Raw genomic sequence first — 15,907 nt, 5'->3', positions numbered from 1 at the left:
AAGCTCACGGAGGGGGGAAAAAAATCTATCCCAAGCCCGTGCCAAGCTCCCTCCGGAAAAAAAGTCTTGGAAAATGACTCCCCATGAGCATCAAGCGCAAGAAAAAAATCCCTGCTCTCTTTGAAGACGGTCAAAAGAGAGAAAGGGAGAAATCCTGGTGATTGTGTTTATTAAATTTCACCATATTTACGCTACACAACCCAAAATTACCATCACCGCGGTATGAGCCCCGAGCCGAGAGCGTAGGGCGCAAATTCAGCAAAACGTTCATTCAATTGTGGCCCTATCGCTGATTCGGGTTTCCTGCGATATGACGCTAATAGGCAATCGGGTGTGGAAAGGCTTTCCGGGAGGCCTGCCGACGACTCACATGCCGTACACCCCGCGGATTGCGGTGTGCGTGCGTGTGTGTGCCGTCGGGTAAACAATATCGGTATCGGTTCCGTTTTGCTGCGCTTTTCCCGAAAACCCTCCCGCTTGGAAAAACAATACGGGGATGCTGGGGTGGGTGTTTGGTGCTAAACAGCAGCAACATCGCTTGTACCCTGCGTGTGCGCGTTCCACCATGTACACAATAGACCAACCGCACACATCACGCACCCACACCTAGAGCTGAAAACTCACAATTTGACGTGATAAATTTCGCATCAATATTTTCCGCATCGCTGGCCGCGTGAATCGCGATAGCCCACGGATTACGCCAGAACTTACGCCCAGCACCGTTCGGATCGACTCGGATGCTCGGATTTTCTACCTGACTCGGTTTTGCAGTGTTATGGATACCGATTTTGGCATTGGCAGGATCGGGTTGGTAAAACATGGGAGCAAAGCTGTCAATTTCGATTTTCAGCTCCATTTTCACCAGCATCGCGATTAAGGCAGGCTCGTGCGATGCAAATTATCAGTTGGATCACGATTTTACGGGCAGTATTGGAGTAGCTAGCTATTGAAGTTGTAAAAGAGTAATTGTAGTGTAGTTATAGACAAGTTGCATGCGTAAAGCATTGTTGGAAGTGTAAACTAATCGCAAACCAATTCGTTTTCGCTACAGCGGCCACCAAGTTCATCGATATCATACACCGGGCAGCTGAACGACGATGTGCGGTCACCTGGTTCCGGAAGCACCCCCGGACCCCTGTCGGCGCAACCTCCTACCGGAATGGACCCCGCGGATGCTGGTAAGTAGCAGAATGCAATCTATTCTTCTTTAAATCCCCTCGTAATAATCATCGCCATCATCATCATTAGCATCATTATCGTCACCATTACCAGCATTAGTGGTGGTGGTGAGAAGATGGAAATATTTCAACCGATTATGTGGATCTTAAACATGGAAGTTACTGCCCAACTAAAGATCCCAACAAGACACGTGCAATCAGATTTATTGTGGATTTTAAATACTTGGTATCGATCTTGTCCGCAGTGCAACTTGCCTTGATCGTTCAAAGTCTCTCCACGGCGACTCAACTTTAAAACAAAACTTTTCCAAAATAAATCTCCAGTTCTGGGCGGGATCTTTCAATATACTTTTTCCCACCTTCTTTCATCAGCAGTAGCCTTCCGTGTCTCCAAGAGCTTAACATTCTCTTGATTCATGAGATGGGACACAGCGCAGTTCAGTTCAGAGATTTAGCTCGTTAGTCATAGGATAAGGAGCCGGTGGTCATAATGGCAAAGTTCGAGATATTCCTTCCGAGTCGGGCATATGCACTGGTGGACCTTGTGTGAAGATAACTTACGATCTGACCACTGACCGGGTACAATTGTTTGCTCAACCACACTCACAAACGCACACCGGTACATCTCTTTTCCTATTTACGAGCGATGTTAAATCAAGCGATCTGTTAAATATTAATGTCCCCAACACGCGATCCACACGCGAAGACCTGAAGAAGTACAACGGAAGAAGAAATTACAAAGCCAGAACGACACCGAGTGCTCGCACTTTAGTGCATAGGAAATTAACGAGCAGAGTAAATTAAAAAATATACATACACACATACACACACACACATCCGCACACCGAGAATGTGTCGGCGGTGGTCTAAATGTGGTGTTCTGGGTGAGCACCGCACCGAGGACACACATCCAACGGCATTTTAATGGATGTTACTATCAATTTTATGGGAAAGTAAAAGTGTTTTGTTTTGTCCGCGACCTCTTATGCCTTGTTCTCCGCACATGAGACCCCCCCCCCCCTCGACAGTCCACAAGATCCAGTGATCGTTTTCTATCACTTTTCTCACTTTGTTTTTTAAAACCCTGAAGCTTCTTGGTTGGCGCGAAAGAAAACGCGGCAAGTTGTAGAGTTTATGCCTTTTTTCCCCACTCGTCACTTCTCGTCCCCGAACCCATGACTCCATGCGGTGGTGGGCTCGGTTTTATTACTTTAAGAAAAATTAAATGCCTCTTCAACTCGGTGTGCCAGAGCTCTTCCGTTTTACTGCGCCCGTCTTTTTATTTTTTTGTTCTACCTTGTTTCATTTCTTGTCTTAACAGCTATAAAACTCGGATGGTTGAGATGGTGCATAAAAACTTGTTTCCGTTTTTCTCTTGCTTTTTCTTGCTATAACTGCAGCTCTGTACGCTCCCCCCGCGGGAGCATCCCGCAGCGATCGTCCAATCGATCATCAACATTTAAAGTTTAAAGATAATCTGTTGAGCCTCGTCCGAAGGTGGTGGTGGTTCTTTTTTTGTTACTCCACTTTACTTGACACGTTAAACGGGGCTAAAGCTGTTGGACACAATTTTTCTCCCCCCGCGCGATCGAACGAAATGTGTATAATCATCATCCCGGGCAGTAAAATCAGCTGGAACCGATCGTCAAACGGTTGCGCGAGTTGTTGGATAATCGTTTTCTCGCCCAATTCCATGGCACAGTTTTTTTTTTATTGTTGTCTTCGACTACCTTTCCGAACGCTTTCCCTTTCAGTTTTGAGCCGTTTAAATGCGGAAAGCAATAACGTGAAAAACACACGCCCTCGGATTATGGGCCAAAACCACAACATTGTGTCCGTCTCCACCTGGGCCAAAAACCGCAAAACTAGTGTACGTAGCGCAAAAACTTTGCAGAGTAATCGCGCGTCACCAACACACACACACCGGAGGAATGCGTTTCGCATAAAGAAATATCGCCTATTCACGGTCAAGGACACCGGTGATGACGGATGAACACGAAATTCGGTTAAAAATAACGATCAAACGCCCATCCTCCGGGCCATTTCCCCGGGCGTCCCGGAGAGTTCCAAAAAGTTCCCCGGGAGGGAGGCAACAACAACAAAAAAACAGTACGTATATATATATTGGGAACCTTGAAAAACGCGACACCGAAAAACCTGCCGACACCGCCAGACGACCACGGGGAAAAGATGGATGGTTCTCCCGGTCTGGGTCCTCTCCCCGGCCGCTTTTTCCTGCCCTTGCGCCGGACACTCTAATGGCGCTATCCGACTGCTCCCCACAGTACTTCACCCCATCCCTTCTTTCCCACAAGGAAAGTGGGAGGGTAAGTGGGTGTGCAAAACGAGAAGGGGGGGCAACAACAAAAAATGGCCTACGCCTAGGACCGGTTTTGTGCCGAAAAGTATCTATTAATCAAGTTAAAGTGGAATCAGCTGTTATAATTCAGTCGGACATGACTCGACTGTCTCATGACTTGCGTTGCGTTTTGCGTTTATGCGGTTTGCGTTTGCGGGTCGTTTGCCAGCGAACGTGCCCACTCCACCTCCCCGAACCCGTGCTCTCCCACCCTTCTCCTTTCTTTGAGAGTGCGTTTCTTCCCGGCGTTACTATTTACTACTAGAAAAACGGTGCAAACTATTGACAATTCATTTGTTGTGTTACGCAAGCGAGGCGTGCTCTGTTGCTTACCCACGTTATTTGTTTATTTTTTTGTCACTGCTTACACTCTTGCGTTAGTTTATTTTTGACTAGAAAAAAAAAATATCATCGAACAAAGTCATAAGCATTGGTCCCAACTTTAAGCACGACAAATTTGAGTACGGTTTATGTCCTTTTCCGCGTGTTTTTTTTTTTTCGTCTCGATGTTCGCTTCTTGTTGGCCTTTGCCTACAACACACCCGCGTAACGACATTCCCGAACGAAGGCTAAATATTTCATCCAAATCATCGAACCACCACAAACCCCACCCCGACCGTAATCTAAGCGCTGCTGAGCCGTTGACAGTCAGCGGGACAGCCCCCGGGACGGCGAAAGTGTTTTGAGTGAAATAAATCTGCTCGAAACGCACTCGAAACTCGTGACCGAATTCCACGCCACAAGTAGCAACACTTGGATGGATGGAAGAAGGCAGACGGCGTTGGTCGGGGTAGTAGTATGCCCCAAACCGCCTGAGCCTATTCATTCGAGCAGACAAAACGATCAATCATAGCCAAACAATGGAGGGATGATTTCTTTATTTGTTTTGGTTGCATTTTTTTTTCATTCGCACAAATCGTACGTTCGTGCGCGGATTGACGTTTGAAAGGCAAGAATATCGACAAAATGTCACTCAACTTACACGGGACGCTCACGGTCAAGGATACCGGGGCCCCCACAAAGCCGGACCGGATTGCCGATCCGGAAAGCTTTAAGCCGGCGCGCTGGTCCCGCTTTAGTTGTCCGTTTGGTATGCAAAACAAATTCGACAATATGCAATCATGTGTGTCGCGCGCGCACACACGCACACGTGATTATGCGGCGGCTAGGTGTGGAGCTCATTGGAGGCTCTTTAAATTCGTTATGCAGTTTTCGGATTTTCGTAACCGGCCTGACGTGGCGCCATCGAACCACAACACGGCAACACCGCCGGCTTTGCTGGTGATTCGATCAGTCATCATCCGGGAGGCTCGGGAGGACCCCAGCGTATCTGGTGGAGGGTCCGAAGCCTCGTGGTATTCATGGCATGGTAATGGAAAACCATACATCACCAGCGGAAGAGTCTAGGGTTTTCTCCGGTTCTTCGGTACCACCGCGCGACAACATTCTACATAAATCCAAATTAGATAGATGGAACCCCCGGTGAACATTCGTGAACAGTGGGTCTTGTCTTGTGAAAATGGATTTAAATTCTCACCTCTAGCTGTCGGTCCGTCGTGCCCGTTTCTAGCTCAAGGTGGTAAAAGTTTTTGGTTTTTGCATATACATTTTTAGTATGTGTGTGTGTGTCAACAATCTTCACGCCTCACGTGCGATTTATTCTGCATTTCTGGGTTCGGATCTTGTTAGGCAAGAAAGAAGACCACCACCAAGTAAAACTATGGAATAATTCAATCACAAAAAACTGCCATCCCTTGGGCGAAAGATGCAAGACACTCCACAGTGCGCTGGGACCGAATTATGGCCTTTGCTTCGTTGATGCAAGCCTTGGTTTGTGGCCGGAAGGCGGAATGGACGCAAGAGACCGAGAGCGCGAGAGAAATCCCATATTCCAAACTGTCACATCATATTTCCGCACCAGATCTGCAAGGTAAGGACGTCGGGTACGGGTTTTCTGCATGCGCGCCGGTGGCGCTCCATCCACCATCTACCGAGCAGTTTTCAACAAGATTTTCCAACTCGACCATGATGAAACTGCATTAGTCACGATGCACTCAACAAGCAAGATGATGATGGTGATGCAGACCCACTCTCTAGCAGGCAGATGAGCATGTTTTATATAGACAGAAAAACCTTGCCCGTCCCGCGCTTCGGGCTAAAAATGGCTGTCCCCCAGCTCAGAATCCGAAAGAGAAGTTTCTCTTTTCGACAAGATGCCCTCCTCTGTTGGCTCGTCCACAGGGGGGACCTCCACGTGCATCACCCTACAAATTGGCATTTCGGCCGGTGTTTAAACCTCTCAGCTTCTCATAAGTCGTGAATGAAGGCAGCCGAAAGAATCGCTGGCAGACGCACTCGCGTCGTTGCATGACGCTGGCGACATCATCAGTAGCAGCGCCGTCCATAAATACAATTTTTCTGCATAATTTTACCTCATCGCACCCGAACGGGGTTTCAACTGCGCGCATCCCGAAGGCACGCCAAACGAACGTGAAAACGAAAATTAACGGCGCAACGGAAACGCAGGACAACACAGGCGGCAAAGGGACAGTATCTCGCCTAACTTGGTGCACACACCCGCATCCGTCAGATGCGGCAGATGACATTCCCGGAGCGTGGAACCGCTTAACGACAAGTTCACACAGGGTCTTTGCAGGGAACCTCCTCCGTACGAGTTGCTAAATGTGATATTTTGCTGCTCGGTTGTGCTAAAATGTGCGTTAATGTGTTCCGTATGTATAGTTTTTTTCTTGTGAGGGACGACATGAGCTACAACGCATAATTTTCGTCCAACACATGATCCCATAGTGTCATGGTTGAGTATAATGATTCTTTGTGGATGAGATGTTTCGTGGTGAGGTCTTGCAGGAATGCATTGGGTGCAGCCAGATACAGATATGAAGTTTGCTAGACCACACTCGGGTTTGTCCTCAAATAATTACTACATTACGCAGGAAACCAGTGACATCTGATAGGAATATCTTTAGTACATCAAAGATTTGACGCATACTAAATAATGGATATCGCTTAAAGAGTTTTTTTCGTTACGGCTAGACCAAACAGATCTAGAATTTAAATCAAGACTTCAAACTATGTTCAATTGCAGATCCTTTTCAAATACGAACACCTAAAACCAAGCGACATGAAAGCGAAAGTATTGCCTACGCTCATGAATTACTTACTAAAGCTAGCGATGCTCTGAATGTATGGATGTGATGCTCTTATCATCTCCTCTCATTGCATCATTAAAATTATTGTGGGAAATTAGACAGCTAAATTGCAAATTGCACGTGTATCAAAGAAAAAATGGATGTCTTTCGATATCATTACATCCTTATTTCATCCTGTGAACTCCATATGTACTACAATAAAATACCCTCGATAATTGTAAAATTATTTTTATGATATGCCTTTCCGCACCCTTTAACTATCTTGTTTGCTGTCAGGCTGTCGGCATTATTGGGTCACAATTTTCTCCGAGCTGTTTGCTCATCGACCGAAGACTGAAGAGTCCACAAATTGCATTTTTCACCCTTCTTACCGCATTCACACACACACACACACACACACACACTTCCATGCACATGTCAAGTTCCGACAAGTGCGTGTTAATGTTGTCGATGAAATGATTTTGACACTTGTGGTCGTCCGATGTGGATTCGGTCCTGTTTTGAGGAGGAGAAGAAAAAAAGCAGGCTTACCCGAAGCTCCGGACGGACGCAAAACGTTTTCACATGACGAGCATCAAAAACCATCATAATCATCGTTTCTACCCCACACATCACCCCAGTCCTCCTCCGCACACACGCAAATAAAACACTATTCCCCATCCCGCCCATTTGGTGGTGAACTCATCAAGGTGTGCGCGAGTGTTGTGACCTCACGCAGGTGAAACGAAACCACCGAAAAGTCTACAGGAAAAAAACGAGCAAGAAACACATTGTCCGTCTCGCTTTTTTGTTAAAGCGCTTGTCCCGGTGCTTCTAAGCAGGGCTGCTAGCCAGGGTTGATGTTGGCCGCGGCCGCAAGGTATTGTCTGTGGTTTGCACCACACAACACAGTTGAAAGGCAAGATGACTACAATTATCGGGACGGGTCATTTGGGACCCGAGCCCTTCACTTCAACGGGGTGTCCGGGACGCGGACGAGTGTCCGGTTTTAATCCGCAGGCGAGAGAGAAAGATCATGAAACGGGTCCACACGCTGGTCCGTACCCGGGTTCTCTTCCCCGGCTAAAAATGTAGGCCCCGTTCGCCCCCCCCCCGTTCGACAATAGGCACGGCTATTAGTTTTGATGATCTTGTATAATTGAAAAGCAATTATTCACACTCGTTTGCGGCCGGTACGGTTAGGCCGTAGTCGTCGCTGGGAGTCGCGCTGGTCCGATCCGTCCGAAACCGTACGAACGTAGTCATAGAGCGCCAAAGTGCGTTTTTCTTCTCGGGCTTTTTATTCGTAAAGAGACCTTCTTCGCACCAGTTGCCATCGTTTGTTGCTACGGTACGCGTCATGCATTGGGAAAGCATAGGAAAGCGACTGGAGCCGTACAAGCTGAGCTCTTCATCGTGCATTTGACCGATGGACGAAGGAATACCTTTAACGATCGACGCGAAACAATTTTATTCGATAGATCACCAGTGAATAGGGTTCGAAATTGATTTCGTACCAATTCAATAGCAAAGAAACCAGCACAATGGAAAATTAGAAGCCTTAAATGTCCGCTGATCCACGAGCCTGCGATGTCTGGGCAGCTGGGGCCCGGAGGTTGAAAGTTAAACGTCGGGCTCCCGGGAGAAGTTTCGAGGCAGAGATCCTAAAATTATCGGGAATTGTTCAGTGCCGAAAATTATCGTAAGCACTCGTCGTCCATTATTATTTCATTTAAATGGATCTTGTTAATCATCCACCACTGGGCAGCTGAATCGGTAGTGCGTTCGAGCGGTTCGGCTTGAGGTTCGAAATAACGCACGTCATGTCTTGGGAGTCCTGCCATAAGAACCATACCAACCGTGCGTAACTTCTCCCTATATTCTTCGTCAAACTCATGACCCTTCACTCATCCAATCATTCCGGTAATGATGGGTATAAAAAGGCTTTAGCGAACGTGGAGAATGATGGTCCATTCCTTCAACCGTCCAAACTCGTCTATTTTTTGTCCCTTCCGACGACTTAAACTATTCAACTCCCATTTCAACGCAACCGTAATCACCGGAATGGTGTCAATTGTTTCACCCGACATCTCCGCCGATAGCAGCAGCATCAGTCACTTGCGCCCTCATGCGGCCAAAGATGTAAAAGGGAAGCCTTTTTATGACCTTCTGTGCTCGGCGGCGAACGAAAACCCGACAACCCCCGAGGTCGAGGAGTTGCATCGCCCCGTCGCAGTACCCTATTGTTATTGCTGTTAAATACTTTTATCTTATTATCAATGAACTTGGACGTGGCCGCTTGGTGTGACCACAGGATGCGAGATCCTTCCCGGTAGCCGGGATTGTATTTTATTCTTTTACCCTAAGCTGCGGTTTCCTCTCGCTCGCTTGCTGGGTGTTGCTGAGCACACTGTTCAACAGATGTCTTGCATCTTTCTCGAGGTTTTTTTTTCTTCCTTCCTTTCGATACCAAAGCCGCCAGGGTCGTAAAACATCCCCTTCAATCGCGCCCAAATTCCACAACCAGCATTGCCGGTGTCGAAGTGCACTCCACAAGAGGCAACAGCATCACTGTCTGCTTGTTATTTTGTAACACCCTCAACACACCCTGGCCACACAAAGTTTGTGTCCGCCGGAAAAAAGGCGACCAGAAGGCTGTAAAAATCTCATCGCCGCATCAACTTACCAGACAGCGACCCAGTGACAACAACCAGCAGTAAACCGGGAACGGAAGGTGGTATCAGCTAAATAATACCACAAGAGCACCATCATCACGACCCATTCGTCCTTCGCGGTCAGCACATCCTAAATGGTCCAGTTTATCAATCATCGGGCTCGTAAACATTCGGAGAGCATAAATTTTTAACAGCTTTTTTTATGGCCGAAATCTGCGGCCCGCAGTTCACGTACTGTGTGTGTGTGAAGCGTTTACCCATCCAGAGGTCGTGGTCGCGCGGTGTCGCATTGATGCTTAAGCTTGGAGAAGAACCGTATAGCACACATTTTATTCATCACGACCGGTCGCTATCAGACAAGAAAAAAAAGGATCAGACCGCAACCACCGACAATGGCCAATGGGGGATTTGTGCGCGTTGGGATATTGAAAGATCGTGGGAGTTGAGTGTCTCGGAAGGATAATATCTTGCCCGGAACTGTAGGGCCGCGGAAGGAGAGTGTGTGTTTGAGGGTGTGCGGTTTAATAGCGGAAAGGAAAATTGAAACCACATCATCATTATCGCCATGTTGCCATCAGCACTCAAAGGATCCTCTCAATAATGGCGGTCTTGACTTGCCAGGCAGAAGCTTTCTGCGTATTCCATTGTGCAGTGTAGTGCCACGCTTAAGATGGTCGATAATAGATAGGGCGGTATTCTAACCATCATTTCCGTCGTGTCAACTTCCGTCCCTACATGCTCCCCCAACTCCCCCCCGACCCTTCACCACCAACGAGAGCCCCTTCGAATGTGTGATAACGTAATGGCAATCGGGTTGCGGTTGTTGAGGTGTGTAAAAATTTTGCCTTCCCGTTTCACGCGCCGGGTTTGATTTTCCGTTCAATTTCTTATCACCCCAAAACCCCGGAATGCGGGATGCTAATTTTCCCATCCGATAGCACCAGCCGCGGTGCGTTGGGTTACACGGGGAAAAACTCGGATGGGCCGTTGCGAAAGAGATAAAGTTTATGTCTGTTTTGCCATATTCAATCGTAACCTGCGTCGCCTGTCGATTGCGTCAATGACGCCAACGATGATGATAATGATGATCATGATTAACATAAACGATATTGCCTTGTTCCTCTCCCCCACCCAGTCCTTTTGTTCCCACCACACACACACACACAGCCCCTTCCCAGCGAACACATTTATTGATATCGTTCTATTGGCTTTGTGCAATCACTAATCACTATTACCTTTTTTCTCTCTTTCTTTCTCTCTGTTGTTTCTCCTTTTGCAGATGGTGAGTGTTTTTTTTTTACAATGGATATCCCTTTACAACGTACTCGTACCGTCGTGCCGCCTCGTTCGATATCGTGCTGGGGCAATAAAACGATTCCAAGCATCGAAGCAACCCAAGATCGACCAAAACAGTTCCCGCCGAGTGATGCGTGGTGACGGGCGGCCCGAATGAAGGTATTAATCTGGGGCTGTGAACGACTCGGTGGTAATCGGCCGGTCCCGGACGACGCCGGTGGTATATTGCTGCATAAAACAATCATAGTGCCACGTTTTACCCTGCTGTGTGTCCCCCGCTCAACACTGGGCTAATCGATCGTCGAAAGATTGGTCGTCACCGAGTTTTATGGATCTATCGGGCGGGTTTTTTTTTTGTCACACGAACAACGAATCATTTGGCAAGTCTTTCCCTTCTGGCCCACTGCAAACCTCGGACGTCCCAACTGCCCAAACACTCTCGCGACTTTTCTACACCCAGGCAGCCACACCATACAATTGTGACTCCGCTTTAATGAGATCTTTTCAAATTTTATTATCTCTAAATCGTTTAATCACATCATTTGTAATGTCATTTCGGCAGACCAAGGGCGCTCGGCACCGGATCGTTTGAATTAATCACGGGTAAACTCATCTTGCGTTTCGAGCGCGCGCGTTGAGGGAAAGCAAACGTCCTATTCTAGCGCCTGAATTTATGCAAACCAGTGTTGCGGTACGATTGCCCGAGGGAAGGTTTTCATAAAAGGGATGATGCGCTTTTCCTTGTCGTTTTAAAGACTATATCATGTTGCCGGGAGTAGATTTTCCGACCTTTTGTTTGTGCGCTATGTTTTGTTCAGTTTCATTAGCAACACACACACACACACAGACCCAAAAAACCCTATTTGCATTTGCTACCAGTTCATCATATCACCCGTTGGTGATGGACTTGACAACTTTCTCCCCCTTGTTTCGGGACATCGTGCTTTAATTTATGCACTTGGCAGTTCGGAGAGTTTTTTTATGAGAGCCTGATGTGTTATCTTAGCTCACATTTCTTAGTTCGATTCTGTTACCACACCACAAAACAGACAACAACGAACGAAAATAAAAAAAAATGCCTACAAAAAACGCTAAGCAAACATCCAACAGCATAATGCATTAATAGAATCACCGGTGTAGTATCAGCAAAACCACTTACGACGCCCTTTCGAGTTGTCGAATTGGATTAAAACGTTCATTTGTTCGTCTGCACACTTCGCTTGCCGGAGCCTGGTCCTAGACGAGAATGTGCCAAAAATGCACTGATAGACCTCGAATCGAACATCCGCTTTGCTCATCTCATCCTTGTTCGTTCCTACCCGCCAGACGAACACTCTTGGTGATGTGTTTTTCTTGTGATGCAAATCTAGTTTATTCGAATTTTCCCGCACCAAAAAACCACCAGCTTCATGTAACGTATACACCAACCGAACCCACCATTTTCGCACCAACAGCGTACCAAACAGCCGTCTGGCCTTCTGGGGTAATGGATCTGGCCGAACCGACCCACTCCATCTCCCTTATCTTCCGAGGGCACTCCCTGAACATCCCGTGGGCGGATTGTTTACCGAGAGCAATGAAAAGGCACAAAAGGTACAACGACACACAAACAATAGGCACGCAATATCCTTGCCATGCCCACGGGCGTGTCCTTTTATTCGCGGTTTTTTGTTTCCCAGTTTGTCGTTACGGCGGTAAAGCAATTCTCGGGCACAATCAACATAATAGCAGCAAAACTCAAATGTGTCTCCGATTAGGGCGTCAGGTTTTGGTGACTGTTTTTTTCCTCTCCTTAAGAGATTCTAGATGGCTTACTCAAGGTTTCCTCGTATGTCTCTCAGGTTGCTCCAATTTCCAACAAATACGACGTTCGGCCGAGAAGCGTATTGATGATTCCCGTTGCAAATGAGTTCTTTGAAAATGGGCGAAAAACCCTCCAAAACTCCTTGGAGCAATTCTCCAACAAAACCGACCCGATCAAAAGGCAAACTGTCGGACTGATGTCTCTGGTGTTTTTTTTTTGTACCTTCCTATATCGCTGCAAAAACGCGTCTAGCTTGTGTGTAAGAATCGTTTCCTTCAAGGCGGTTGTTGCGCCACCGTCTCGCGAATCCCGGGCAAAACGTTAAACAATGCCCTTATTTAGTGTACGATGGATGTGAGAAACGATCCTGATGCAATTGAGCAGCATTTCTGTAGCCGAAAGCAGCAGCAGGTGGGTGCATTGGTGCATCAGTCTTTTTCACCGTACCGGGCCGAAACCCGAAGACAGCTCTCGCGACGGTAAAACAAAGTCCACATTAAAATCTACCGAAACGGCGAGCCCTTGCGATCGTAGAGGCATTTAGCCGGGGGCCTTCCCAACAACAGAAGCTGACGGGGCAATGATACAATGATACAATCATCAGCGTCCTCAGCTACACACTCCAGACGACCAACCATGAGAACAATCGTGCACCTTGACTTCGGTCTGTCTGAATCGCAACGTCGAGGATCGCTTACGACTCGGGGCACAGCTCGGTGCGCGGCATCCTTTGGACTATTTTTCGGCCAACAAAACGATCGGCACTCTCTGCTCCGAGAGATCCCGGTTTTATTTGTGAGTTTTTGCTGTTCTTCTTCCTGCGGGTTGCTCCCTAAATTGGAGAAATTGATTCCATGCGACAAAACGACACGGGAGGGGAAAAATGGGCTTGCAGCGAGTGTGCGCTCGCGCTCGCGTCTCAAATTGGCGATCGGCAAACAACAGTCGCAGGTCCCCCGGAAGCCTTTTTGTCCTTTCTTTTTCAATCTGCCAACCCCGGCCTCTTTTCCCTTTTGCTTCTTCTTCACAATCGGAGCGATTGTCTCAGGAAAAAAAGCCCTCGCTGCAAACGCTCTACCAACCAGGATGCTGTTGAATTTTCCAACCAGGTTAAGCATTTCCGTCGTTCCGGCGTAGGCCCTTTTTTTGCTTTTTTGTTTTATCATTGCTTTGTGTGTGCGTGTTCTCGTTTTATTCTTCCTCTTGTACTTCATTTTATTGTTCTTAACTCACTGCCTTGGAAGGGCTTTTTTGTTTTATCCTTTGGCGTTCGCATTTTTCCCTAAAGAACTCATTCATCAATTCAATCTGCTGCTCTCCCAGGCTACCCGATGGGATAAAATGAATCGCTTTTGCTTGTTTGTTGTTTTTTTTTGTGTCGTCTCTTGTTTTTAAGGTTTTGTTTGTTGTTTTGTTTTTTTTTTACGCGTTTTGATCATCTTGTCTTTTTCCCCCTTTGAAAATTTTCTCGACCCGGCCAAAAACCCTTTGCACCGTTTGGCGTTTGCGTTTTGTCAATTGCAAACCGATTCCTTCCATTCATCGGGGCGCGACAGAGAATGAAGCTAACTTTAGACCTTCATTGTAGGGCCCGGCCCTCCCAGTATATTCCGTCCATTTGTTTTATTTTTTTGCTTCATTTGTAGTGCGTGTTGTGTGTGTGTGTGTGTGTTAAATGCGCTTCCGTTCATTAATTCTTGTCAACAGCTATCCTATCTTTGATTCCTTTCGCCGCGTTTCCCGGTTGGTTTTTAATTTCTTATTTCGTCCTTTCTGCATTTTATCATCGAGCAACCGAAGAAAAAAAGCAAAACAACGAAAGACCTCGATGCCGATGGGGACCCGGTAAGGTGATTTCGCTTGCCAGATAAACCAATGTGGCCGGCGTGGTGTTATTCCAAGGAAACTCAATGGCGGCCCCGCAGGACGAAAAGAACGATTTCATTTCCGTTCCATTTTTGCCGCGTGGTGAAACGCACGCGTGTCAGCGGAAAGCCGCAGGAAGCTTAAGAAGCAGCAGCGCACCTAGCTCGGTATAGTGAAACCGAAAAACGATCGAAATTACTTCACAATGGTTTTCATGTTCTAGCTACATTACCCCGGGTCTCGTTATCTCGAAACGAACCGATTGAGCTTCTACTGCTTTGCCTATTTACAAAAACCCCTTTTCGGGGTGCAAAAGCAAAACAAAAACCCATCACACGATACCTGTGTGTGGTTTCCGTTTTGCTTTTTTTCTCGCTTGTAAAAATTTCCAATTACATTCACCCAACACGATAACGCGGGACGCGCAACAACCGAAGCGAAGGAAGAGCATCACCTCAAAGAAGGGTTGAGTGACGGTGAAGAGTTGGGCGGAAATACAGTGCGCAATATACATAAATCACGGTGGCACGTTTTTGAGACTTTATAGTTCCGTGTCCCGAACAGTTGAGCCGCCCGGACGAAGTCGCGTACAGCAAAAATGTTTCATTTTTTTCTGTTTGCTTTATTGCTTTCCTTGGTTAAACCTTATTTTCATTCATTCTTTTACACTTTAAACGAATCGGTTAAACGCTGGTTTTATAGGTTTAGTGTCCACCATGCAAAAGCAAGTGAAAAAAACTCAGCCCCAGTGGACGGGAGTTCTCCCTTGGGGCCCACCCGCACGAGAACAGATGCCCGAGCGGCGGAACGCTTCGAAAGAGTTGTAAATGTTGAAATATGGAAACCCATCAAAGCAGAGTGGTCACCACAGGGCAAAGATCGCACAAACCTCCCACGAAAATGAGTAGAAAACAAAGACTGGTCGTAAGAAAAAAAAGTATTACAACTTCGGTGGAGAGAGCTGGGTAAATCGCGGCCGAGGTTCATTGAGCAGGGGCCCTCCTCCACTCCAGCTAATATACAACGTGGATCGTCACCATGCCTTGGTAATGATGTATCGTTTTGCGGCTAAGCGACCATCATTCGACTGTGTGTGTGTATGTGGCCGCTCGATACGACCGTTGATTTGCATCTGAGAGCTACTTAAATGGTTTACCCCATTTTCTACCAATAACGGCGCAAAACGAAGAAATCCAATTCCCGGTACCTAAAACGCGCCGTGATTGGCATTGATTATCTGGACGGTATTTGCTAATATCTTATTTCGTTTCGCCAACTATCTCGCCGCTACCTCCCGCCGTTGGGCCACCCCAAAAACCGGAGCGCATCATGCAGCTGCAACAGTAGCCGTGTTTCCTGGCCTCACCACACAGCACCACACTGCCCTCGTCGGTGATGCATCATCATGTGCGCAAGTGGGCATTGGCACACACCTATGAAGACATTCCGCTCCGGGGTGGAAAGATTTATTTTTGACCATTAAAACGAAACAGGTTTCGCTAAACGATTTGACCGCCGTGCTGCTGTTGTGTTGGCATTTGTAAATCCTTTTCTTTTTCTGCCCTCATCTAGGCACAGCT

General features: G+C 47.2%; 1 protein-coding gene across 7 annotated transcripts in view; it reads left to right on the top strand.

The window, feature by feature from the left end:
- LOC118504564 (homeobox protein homothorax) overlaps positions 1–15,907 on the top strand; it is a 173,177-nt gene that overhangs the window by 115,694 nt on the left and 41,576 nt on the right. For all 7 annotated transcript variants that reach the window (XM_036039176.1, XM_036039179.1, XM_036039177.1 and 4 more), the window contains 2 exons: positions 1,052–1,178; positions 2,522–2,524. In XM_036039176.1, coding sequence (XP_035895069.1) covers positions 1,052–1,178; positions 2,522–2,524 — 130 coding nt within the window. The remainder of the gene's footprint in view (positions 1–1,051; positions 1,179–2,521; positions 2,525–15,907) is intronic.

Source organism: Anopheles stephensi, chromosome 2, assembly GCF_013141755.1.
Source record: "Anopheles stephensi strain Indian chromosome 2, UCI_ANSTEP_V1.0, whole genome shotgun sequence".
Lineage (NCBI taxonomy): Eukaryota > Metazoa > Arthropoda > Insecta > Diptera > Culicidae > Anopheles > Anopheles stephensi.
This window is presented reverse-complemented; position numbering and strand designations above follow the sequence as displayed.